Source organism: Acinonyx jubatus, chromosome E1, assembly GCF_027475565.1.
Source record: "Acinonyx jubatus isolate Ajub_Pintada_27869175 chromosome E1, VMU_Ajub_asm_v1.0, whole genome shotgun sequence".
Classification (NCBI taxonomy): Eukaryota; Metazoa; Chordata; class Mammalia; order Carnivora; family Felidae; genus Acinonyx; species Acinonyx jubatus.
The window spans coordinates 38,127,028-38,137,309 of record NC_069397.1 but is presented as its reverse complement, the minus strand read 5'-3'; the positions used below and the strand labels follow the sequence as shown (position 1 = coordinate 38,137,309).

At 51.1% G+C, this 10,282-nt stretch overlaps 1 protein-coding gene across 1 annotated transcript; it reads right to left on the bottom strand.

Annotated features, from left to right (window-relative positions):
• Positions 1-1,733: 1,733 nt before the first annotated feature.
• LRRC3C (leucine rich repeat containing 3C) lies at positions 1,734-3,758 on the bottom strand. The gene is made up of 2 exons (XM_053211844.1): positions 3,457-3,758; positions 1,734-2,675 (listed from the first exon to the last, which is right to left on the bottom strand). The coding sequence occupies exons 1-2, from the start codon at positions 3,756-3,758 to the stop codon at positions 1,874-1,876; spliced, it is 1,104 nt and encodes a 367-aa protein (XP_053067819.1). The 3' UTR covers positions 1,734-1,873.
• Positions 3,759-10,282: the final 6,524 nt, after the last annotated feature.

The following is a 10,282-nucleotide window of genomic DNA, read 5'->3' as shown; positions in this document are numbered from 1 at the left end:
GACAGGGAAATTAGGGTGGGTCAGAGGGACTGGGGAGGTAGTGGATTCCTCTTTGCTTCTTTAAAAAAATTTTTTTTTAACATTTATTTATTTTTGAGACACAGAGAGACAGAGCATGAACAGGGGAGGGTCAGAGAGAGAGACACACAGAATCCAAAACAGGCTCCAGGCTCTGAGCTGTCAGCACAGCAGGGCTCGAACTCATGGACTGCGAGATCATGACCTGAGCCAAAGTTGGCCACTTAACCGGCTGAGCCACCCAGGCACCCCTGTTTGCTTCTTCTTGAGCAGCCTCTCCATCTGTCCCAGAATCTGCCCCAAGCTGGGTGGAACCGTGGTTCAGTGGTTCTTATGTTCAGCTTCTGTTGGAGTTTCCATGAGATTCCCCAAAGCAGCAGTTTCCTCCACGGAGGCTGCATGGGTGGATCATGCTGCATGAGGGTGAGGGAGGGGGTGTGTTGACCCCTTTGGTCCCTTGAGAAGCCCATTTGGTGATAGGGATATCTCATATGGCCCCCCTTCTTCAGGCAACTTGGTCTCCTCTGCCCCACGAGTTCTTTCATTAACTTTGAGCACATCTAGTTTCTCTGTAACCCCTGCTCAGATTCCCACTGAGAGAAATGAGAGATTGCCAGGAGGGTAACAGCTCCCTTTCCCTTTGCTTCCTATGCCCCGTCTAACAGACTGGAAGCTGCCAGCTGATCACTGATGCCTGGACCTTGCCCTCCTTCCCTCCTCCCTGTTTGTCCTCCCTCTAGCCTCCTCCCATTCTCCATTCTGGTTCCATTATCATTAATTCATAGGCCCTGGCATCCCTAGCAGATAGACTCTGGTGTCAGGAACTGGGAGGTAGGAGGGGAGAGAGGAGTTGGCATCCAACCCAGCGGGAGCACACGCCGCCAAAGTGGTGGCAGAGGCCGTGGTAAAGGGCTCAACACTTTCCCACTCCTCACTGTCAAGCCACGTGCATTCAATGAAATGAACAATAAGGAAGAGATCAGGAGCCTTAATAAAAGTGACTTTATTGAGTTGTCCAGTGATATTCTGGAGGTGGGAGACCTCCTCGTCCCTATCCCCCTCCGACTCCCGGTGACCCATCTTCAGCTCAGACATAGAGGAGACCCCTCTTCCCCCAAGGGAAAGGGTTCAGAAAGCCCATCAGTGTATAAAAGAGAGAGAAGAGAGATGGAGAGTCTCTGGAAAAGGAAGCAGAGGACTCTAAGCCAGGAGGCCCCCAAGAGAAGACACAGGGAGAGGAGCCTGGGGTCAAGAGAGAGGCAGGAAGTAAGGGGGAGCTTCTCCGTAGATGGAGAGAAGAGAGCAGGAGCCCACACAGTCCTTCTCAATCTGTCTGCACCCCAGTTTCTGACTTCCCCTCCAGCTTGGCCCACCATCCCCTTGCCCCTCTTTGCATCCTCTATTCCAGCCGCCAGGTAGGTCTTTTTGGTGCCCATACCTTCTAAGTTGTTTGCATCTTCTTTGACTTTGTTTACTGCTTTTTCGCTAGGGTCCTCCCTCTTCTGCCCAAAGCCCTTTTCATTCTTGAAATGTCAGTTCAGACATCCACACAGCCAGGCAGAGGCTTCCTCCTCCATGTTCTGCCCGCACCCACCTCTGTTCTGTTGCCCCCCCCCCCCCCCACTGTGGACTCGGGAGCTTTGGGTCTCTGAGTCTAGCACAACCAGGCACAGTAGTCACCAAAGATGGTGTTGATTGAGAGAGAGAGAGAGATCAGGTGTTTAGGGGAGACAGAGGAGGAAGTGGGGAGGAATTTGGGGGATGGGGGGCTGTAGAGGAGGCAGAGGGTTAGAGGAAAAGAGAGGGCACGGTGGTAGGAGTGTGGGGCATGGGGCTGGAGGAGTGGCCCTGGTCCTCAGACCACTGTGCTGAGGGTAGAGGAGTCCTCAGAGCGCACGGGCAGCACGGGGGCCGGCTTGAGGGGACGTCGAGTCTCATCCCGGTTCTGCCACACGTAGTGCGCCAGATAAGCCACCACGAGCACCAGCCAGCCCCCCATGGTGACCAGCAGGGCTACATCAGTGCTCCGCTGGGCCCCACCCCGCCCCGTCCCACACAGCTCTTCCTCCCCTGCCAGCGGCAGGAACTCTTGCCCCACGAGGTCTGGTCGGGCTCCGGGGCCACACACGATGCCTGTTCCAGTGTCCGGTGCCAGCCTCACCTGCCTGAGCACCTCCTGGAGGGCACAGTCACAGCGCCATGGGTTGGCGGATAGATTCACTTGGATCTTCAGGCCCACGAAGGCCTCCACAGGCACCGAGGCCAGCTGGTTGGCAGAGAGGTCAAGGTGGCGCAGACTGCCTGCCAGGCCCTGGAAAGCAGCCCCTGAGAGGTGGACAAGGGCATTATGGGACAGATCCAGCTCCTCCAGGACAGGCAGGTGCTGGAAGGCTCCAGCTGGCACTGATGCCAGCTGGTTGGCATCCAGGTAGAGCTTGCGGGTGTCGTTGGGGATGCCGGTGGGCACAGCACTCAGGCCTGCCTGGCTGCAGCGGAATGTCCTCTCACCAGCTTCTTCTGCCACGTAGCAGCCCTGAGGAGGCACCCAGGGGCTGGGCACCGTGCCACCTGTGCCTAGCACCAGCAGGAGAGAGAGGAGGTGACTGGCTGGTAGGAGCATGGCCAAATATTGGCATAGTCCTGGAGTGCAGTAGGATCTGGGGAAGAAAAGCCCCATAAAGGAAGAATGAGTCAAAAGAATTCCATTCCCCACTGCCAGCTCTCTCTTCCAGAGGTCCCCTGTGGGGTCTCTGTGGGTGGGGGCCTTCCTTTGGGGGTTCTGTCAGGCCTGGGTGACTTTAGCTTCTTCTTTGGGGTTTAGGGTTCCTTTTTCAGGCCCTTTGGGTAAAAGATTCCCCTGGGCCTGAGATTTTTCTAGCGTCTCTTTGATTCTGGAGGGCTAATCTATGAAGTTCCATGGTCCAAGGCCCTGTTGGTCACTCTGGGTCTGGGAGCTCCTAAGGCTTTGCTTCTGCCCATGTACTGATCTCCCTTATTGGAATAAAGTCTTTTTCTACCAACCTACCTGGGTGGCTGCCAGGTGGGCTCCGTAGGCACCTGAGGGCCAGATTGGAGACAAGGAAGACAGATCAGCGAGCAGATGTCAGGGCATTCACCTAGGCTAGGTGACTATGCCTGCTTTCTGTGCCCATCTCCCCCTTTTCCTGGAGCACCTGCCCCCTGCCTGCCCCAGCTTTGTCCTCTCCACTCTTCTCTTCCTCCGCTCCACCCTCCTCCTCTCAACCTCTCACCCCTGTTGGTGGGAGAGTCTTCTCTTGTGTTCCCTCTCCCCGGAAGTAGTCTCCCTGGTGCCCGGCTCTAGAGAACCGCTTCCTTCTCTAGAAGCCCTGTTTGCTCGTAGCTGCTGGAAGTTGGGGGCTGGGCCCCAAGAGTGTTGAGTTTCCTGGCATGTGACTCCGGGCCCCAGGTGTCAGATACCTGAGCCATGGCCTGGCCAGGCGATGCCAAGACAGGGCAGATCCTGGACCCTGATGAACTCTGTCATGGGGAGACCAGGCCCCAATTCCTTTCTCTGCTTCAGGCTCCCCTCCCAAGGCCTTGACATTGTCGTCTTCTGTCCCTCCTCTCCCAGCTGAGACTTCCTCCAGGCTGAGACTCCGCCTCTCAGAACCTCTGCTGGTTGCCCACAGCCTGGCCCAGCAGAAGGATCCCTGCTTGGCAGGCCTGGGGGGCAGAATTGGGGTGGGCCCCATCTCACACCCATTGCCTCCAGCAGCCATCTCCCCCAATTCGGTCCCTCCCTCACTCTCCTTTTCTGTCTTACTGTGTCCTATGCCACCTTCTTCCACAGTGAACAAACTTCCCTCAGTCTTTTCCTTGGAAATCTTGTCTGTCTCCAGGGGACCTCATCTCCTGGCTCCTCTCAGAGTGTCCAACGCTCTTGCCTGATTGGTAGGCCTCCCTGTTTTAGTTTGTTCTCTGCACGGTTGGTAGATGGCCCCTCTAGAGTTAGAAGGGGTTCTTCAAGGCATCTGAAGTCATATGGTCAGTACAAGTTTTCCTGATGATTTTCTGTGTTGGGTTGGAGCTGACTCCAGTTGTCTCTGTTTGCTAGAGCCTTGGGCCCCCAAGTTGGTCCTGTTAAGTCTCCCTCATGTCTGGGAGGGCTCATTTCCCAGGGTCTCTTGATCCTAACCACCATTTGCAGCCCATGCCATCCCATTACAGCACCTTCTCGCAATGCAGTAAAAGAGGACAGGAGAGCAGTGTGTCACAGAGACTTGCACAAAGGAGACTAAGGTCATATGCTGTGGAGACCCTTCTGAGAAGGAAAACCTCGCTGGATTTTGTAAGAGACTATATGAATGACCAGAGCTGGACACACAATTTCAGGGCCCAGTGCAAAATGAAAACATAGGGCCCCTTGTTCAAAAACTGAGAACTTCAAGATGGCAACAGCAGATTGTAAAACCAAGTGCAGGGCCCTTCTGTGTGTGGGGCATGGGGCCCCGTGGGACTGTACAGGCCACATGTCCATGAAGCTGGCCGTGGAGGTGACCTTTGAAGAAGCAGTTTCAGAAGCGTGATGGGGGCCAGAATCCGATATTGGATGATATCATCTCTGGAGATAATTCACCACTGACTCATTCTTGTGACGTCAACAGGGGCATTTCTCAGACTCACACTTGTCCAAGAAATCAGATAAGACACATTTTCTACACTTGGGCAGGAGAAGCAAGAATTTTGTCTGTGGATTGCTTGTTAGTTGCTTGTTAGGCACTCTGCCACTGAATGCTTGGGTGTCCGTTTTGGGATTGTGGCTGAATGTGGAACAGCAGACATTTGGAATCCTACCTCACACTGTTCTTCTCTCACACTGGCCAGGAGTTTAGCTAAATAAGGCACAAGAGTTGAGCATGGCTGTTGATAGAGCGATCTTCTCAGACTAGGGAAGCTTCCAAGGAAGAGCAGGCCTGGCGTGCCCAGCACAGCAGCTGCGGGAGAAGCGGGCAGTGTGTGTAGATAGGAGAGTCCAACTGGAGCATTCATGTGGTTAGTCGAGGGTGGCTAAGCGCAGTGCTCAGCGGAGAAGGAACTGAGAGGGAGGGGGAAGCACACAAGACGGTGCACATTGTAGGCCAGGGGTTGACAAAGTTGGGGCAGAAATTCTTCTCTGCCACTCATTCATCCGTTCAGTGAGGATTTCCTGTGTGCCTCATGTTCCAAGAACTGTGCTCATGGAAGGGGACACAGACCCTGCTCTTAAGGTGCTGGGACTTCAGCAGTGGTTAACCCAGCCTGCACATCAGAACCACTTGGAGGTCTCTTACAAATTAGTTGTGCTTGGGCTTCGCCAGGACCAATTAAATTCAGATTTCTGTGGCTAGGGTCTAGGCACTCAAAAACTCCCGAGGCATTTCTGGGGTGCCTAGGTGGTTCCGATGGTTAAGCATCTAACTCTTTTTAAAAATTTTTTAATGTTTATTTATTTTTGAAAGAGAGAGAGAGAGAGAGGTAGAGAGAGAGGGAGACATAGAATCTGAAGCAGGCTCCAGGCTTTGAGCTGTCAGCACAGGGCCTGACGCAGGGCTCGAACTGACAGACCAGGAGATCATGACCTGAGCTGAAGTCAGACGTTTAACCGACTGAGCCACCCAGGTGCCCCAAAGCGTCTCACTCTTGATTTCAGCTCAGGTCATGATCTCACTGTTCCTGGGATCAAGCCCCATGCTGGGCACTGCGCTGATAGCACAGAGCCTGCTTGGGATTCTCGCGCTCTCTCTCTCTCTCTGCCCCTATCCCCCTGTCGAAACAAATAAATAAACTTAAAAAAAAAAAAAAAGAAAAAAGCTCCCCAGGCATTTCTAATGTGCAGCCTGAGCTGAGAACTGCCAGTCTGGAAGTAAACATGGGCTTGTTGATACATGCCTCCAAATGTATTAATGTGATGTGTGTCATAACTGACGTGTGTACGAGGAGCTTTAAAGCCCAGAGAGAGAATAAATAACACTGAAAGAATCTGCTGTCTGTCAACTCGGTATTGTAGGGGAGGTGACATTTCCCCTCTTCCCTCTTAGAGCTTTTCAGCTGGGCCTGAGAGTTGAACTCTAACACAGATCAAGAGGAGAAAAACACACATTTATGTAAGGATTATGAGACACAGGAGCCCTTGACAGGAAATGAAGACCCAAAGAGGTGGCAAATTGCAAATACTTCTCTACTAGGTTGAATAAAGAGAGGGAATTGTGGAAAAGTAACTAAAATATATGGGGAGGCTAGAGAAAGATAAAAATTATTTTTTTAACAAGTTCTGTTTGTACAGAATTGTCTCAGCTTTGACTCCCTATTGAATGTTCCTTTTCTCCCTATACAGGAGGGCATCTTTCACTTGGGAGTTTTGTCTCCTGTTTTCAGGGGAAAAGGGGGGGAGATTAGAATGCCCTTCTTGCCATCTGTTGTTTTTTTATGTGAATTGAGCTCAAAATAATCCTAATGTCAAAGTGGCATATTTGGGGGTGGCATCATTCTGCCACCCTTCAATATCCATGCGTTATTTCCTTCCTTGATAACGCCTGCTGATTTGGGAGTAGTTCCTCCTGATAGAGCCTGATTGGTCCTCTCGGTCTATCAGAAATCCCTTTGCCCATTTTCCCAGCCTCCTTTGTGGCCAGGGGTGGGGGTGGTGCAGTTTTGATCAATAGCATCTAGGGGGAAGTCTGCTGAAGGGGTTTCTGGGACAGTCTTTGATTTGTTTATAAAAGAGGATGGACTAAACCCTCCCTTTCTCCCTGCGGTTTTCTCCCTGCTTTGAACAGGGAGGATCAACCACAGCTATCCTGTGACCCTGAGGCAACAAAGCAGAAAGGAAAGGTCAAGAGCATCACTGAGAAATAGGCCTGAATATCACTGAGCCACTCAACCAACACTAGCAACCGCCAGCTACTTTCACTCTGTGAGAAAAATAAACCCCTGCTTCAGTGCTTTTCAACTTCGCTTCACATTAGACTATGGGAGGTTTTGAAACCTACCGGTGCCTGTGCCCACCACAGAGATTCTGATTTAATTGGTCTGGCATGTGTCCAGTGGACAGGGACTTTTAAAAGCTCCTTAGATGACTCTACTGGCAACTGAGGGTTAGACTCATTCCTTTGCTTGGGTTTTCCATGCGTTCAGCTGGGAGCATTTTTACCTGATACACTAACTTTTCCAGGCTATCAGGGAAGACTTTACCAAGAAGTGACATCTGTGCTGGGTGTTCAAGGCCGAGTTCATCAGGTGGAGAAGCGGAGTATGTACAAGAGCAAGGGAGCATGAGAAGCTTTGGCTTCTCCTAGACGATAGAATGGAGGAGTAGTAGCAAAGGCCATGGTTAAAGTGGAAAGTGGAAAGGGACCTGATCCTTTTCGTCTTGTATACCATGTAAGAATCGAGACTTGATTTAGTGACTGGTAGATTACAGGTTTTAAAATTAGCTTTGAGGGGCTCCTGGGTGGCTCAGTTGGTTAAGCGTCCAACTCCTGATTTCAACTCAGGTCATGAAATCAAAACTTTAAAAATAAATAAATAAATAAACTTTAAGAATAAATAAATAAATAAAATTAACTTTGATAATTGGATCGCTTTCTGGTTGTGTGGAGGATGTATTGGTGGAAGAAAGACTAATTACTGCGACGGTCCACGTGGGACATGGTAAAGGCCTGAGTGGAAGCCATGACACAGGACTAAAGAATGTTCCATTCTTTGCCATGTCTTCTGGGGTGTGTGGGAAAGCTCTCGGGGCAGGCCCAAGACCATTTGCTCCATTGGGTGCATCCCTCCCCAATCCCCTTGTGCCTTTGGTGCTCTGGATCTCATGTTCTCTGAGATCTCTTCCAGCCTGAAGTTCAGGGTATCTATGATGGTGGGGCAGGGAAGAGGTTGAGGCATGGCAGGGCCTGGCTCCCAAGTTCAGGGCCAAGGAGAGTAGGCCTCCAGGGCCCCATCTTGGGTGGGCTGTGTCAGGGCTCCTCCTTCCAAGGGCAGTAATTCCATTCCCCTAAGATGTGACCTTGGAGGAAAGAAAGTAGGCCTCCTGGTCCCTGTCTCCCTGATATGGGAAGTGCCCACATACAGCCTGGATAGAGGAAGATAATTGAAAGGAAAGGAGGGCTATATAGCTACTTTACCTATCATGTCAGCAAGGGACCCCTCTAATGCCAGTTTACTGGGTAATTTGGCAGGAGGGGCAACAAACTTTCCTTTGCTGGAAAGTTCCTTGTGGAAAATGGCAAAGGGGGGTGTGCAGTTTATGCTCCCATCCATCTGTCATTTGTTCAGTGCACACCTGCTGGGCCTCTTAGTCATCAGGGGATGCAGAGAGAAGTAAAATGCCCCCTAGACAATGGGGGAAGACAGACATGTGCACAAAAACAGCCCCCTGATAGCCTAGGGGTGAGCTGTAGCTGAGGTGTTTACAGAGGTCAGAGGCATCTGGAAGTCAAAGCAGGATACTCTGCCTGGATAGTTGGGGAAGGCTTCACAGAGAAGGTGACAGGTGAGGGAGGCCTTGAGGTGACAGGTGAGGAAAGGAGTCTACCAAATAGAAAAAGATAGGAGGAAAAAAGCGTTATAGACTGAGATAAGAGCAAGAAAGAGCAAGGTATTTCTGACAATGGTCAGGAGCTCAGAGTGGCTGTATCTGGGATGTGTGGATCGTTATATCCTTCAGCTAACATTCACTGAGAACCCACTGTGTGGAGGAAACGCATATGAGTAAAACAGAGAACAAGCAGTCCACCAGGGGAAGCGGGTGTATAGCAGATAACTTAAATATAGCGCCCTCGGTGCCAATAGAAGGCTTTACAAGGCACCTATGGGAACATGAAGGACATGCTGGACAGGGGGTGTGGCCAGGAGTGGATTAGGGGAGAAATATCCCTTCCTTAGCTGTGTGACCTCTGGTAGAATATTTATTTATTTATTTATTTATTTATTTATTTATTTATTTATAACATTTATTTATTTTTGAGAGAGAGAGCCAGACAGAGCACAAGTGAGGGAGGGGCAGAGAGAGAGGGAGACCCAGAATCCGAAGCAGGCTCCAGGCTCTGAGCTGTCAGCCCAGCTTAACCGACTAAGCCACCCAGGCGCCCCTGGAATATTTAAACTCTCTGTACTACAATTTTCCCATTTGTAAAGTGAGGAAAATAAAAATATCTATTTCACAGGGCCGTTTTAAAGATTAAGAGACGGTTAAGCGTCTGAGTCTTGATTTCGGCTCGGGTGGTGATCCCGGGGATATGGGATCAGGCTCTGCACTCAGTGAACGGCCTGTTTGAGATTCTCTCTCTCCCTCTGCCCCTGTCCTCCACTCATACTCTCTCTTTCTCTTTTTCTTTAAAGTTAAAAAAATATATAAACACATGTGTTTATGTATTTATAGATGTGAAGCCCTTTGCCCAATACCTGGAACACAGCCAACACTGAATAACGTTAGCTGTTACTGATGGAGGAGTGGGCGTTAGGGGAGGAAGGTGATCTGGGGCAGCTGTCACAGTGGATTTCTAGAGAGGTGGGGCCTGATCCCTCTGGATGGGCACTAGGGGACTTCTTATAGTCACTGTTGATCTGTAATATTTGCAGTTTCCTAGCCTACTTTTTTTTCCCCCCAGGGGAGAAAATGTCAATTGTCCATACCAAAGTATGCAGATTGAGGGGTGCCTAAAGAACAGCCCTGCTCTTGGTTCCCAGACAGAGGTTCCAGATCCCAGGCCTTGGTTCTGGGCCCTGGCCTGCTTGGCCCTCTCCCTCAGCAGCCCCAAATAGCCAACCACAGGGCTGGGTGAGGGGTGGAGAGTGAGGGCCTGGCAATGCTCTCTGTTTCTCACCAGCTCAGAGCTCTCACTCAGTGTTTCTTTGTCTGCTTAGCATCACCGCCCCCCACTCCACCTCTGCTACCCCATGCCTGGGGTGCCCCCCACCGAAACCCAAACTCAACTGCCAATGAAATAAACAGCTTTTTTTTTCCCCTTTGTATTTGCTCTGGGTGTGACCTCTACACCTCCCCTTCAGGAAGGAGGGAGGTGAGGTAGGGAGAGCAGTGGGGGAAAGGAATGAATTGGAGGGGAGTGAGAGGTGGTTAAGAGTGGAGGGGTGCCATGATTTCCCCCCAGGGGTCAGGGAAAGGGGCTCTGTTTCTTGACGCCCCACCTCCTCACTTCTCATCGTCTTGGGAATGTGCTCCCAGTTTATTTCTCCGCCCACGTTTGCTATCTCGGCCCACACGGTTGTATCTGTGGCAAGCAGAGGCCACGCCACCCTGCCA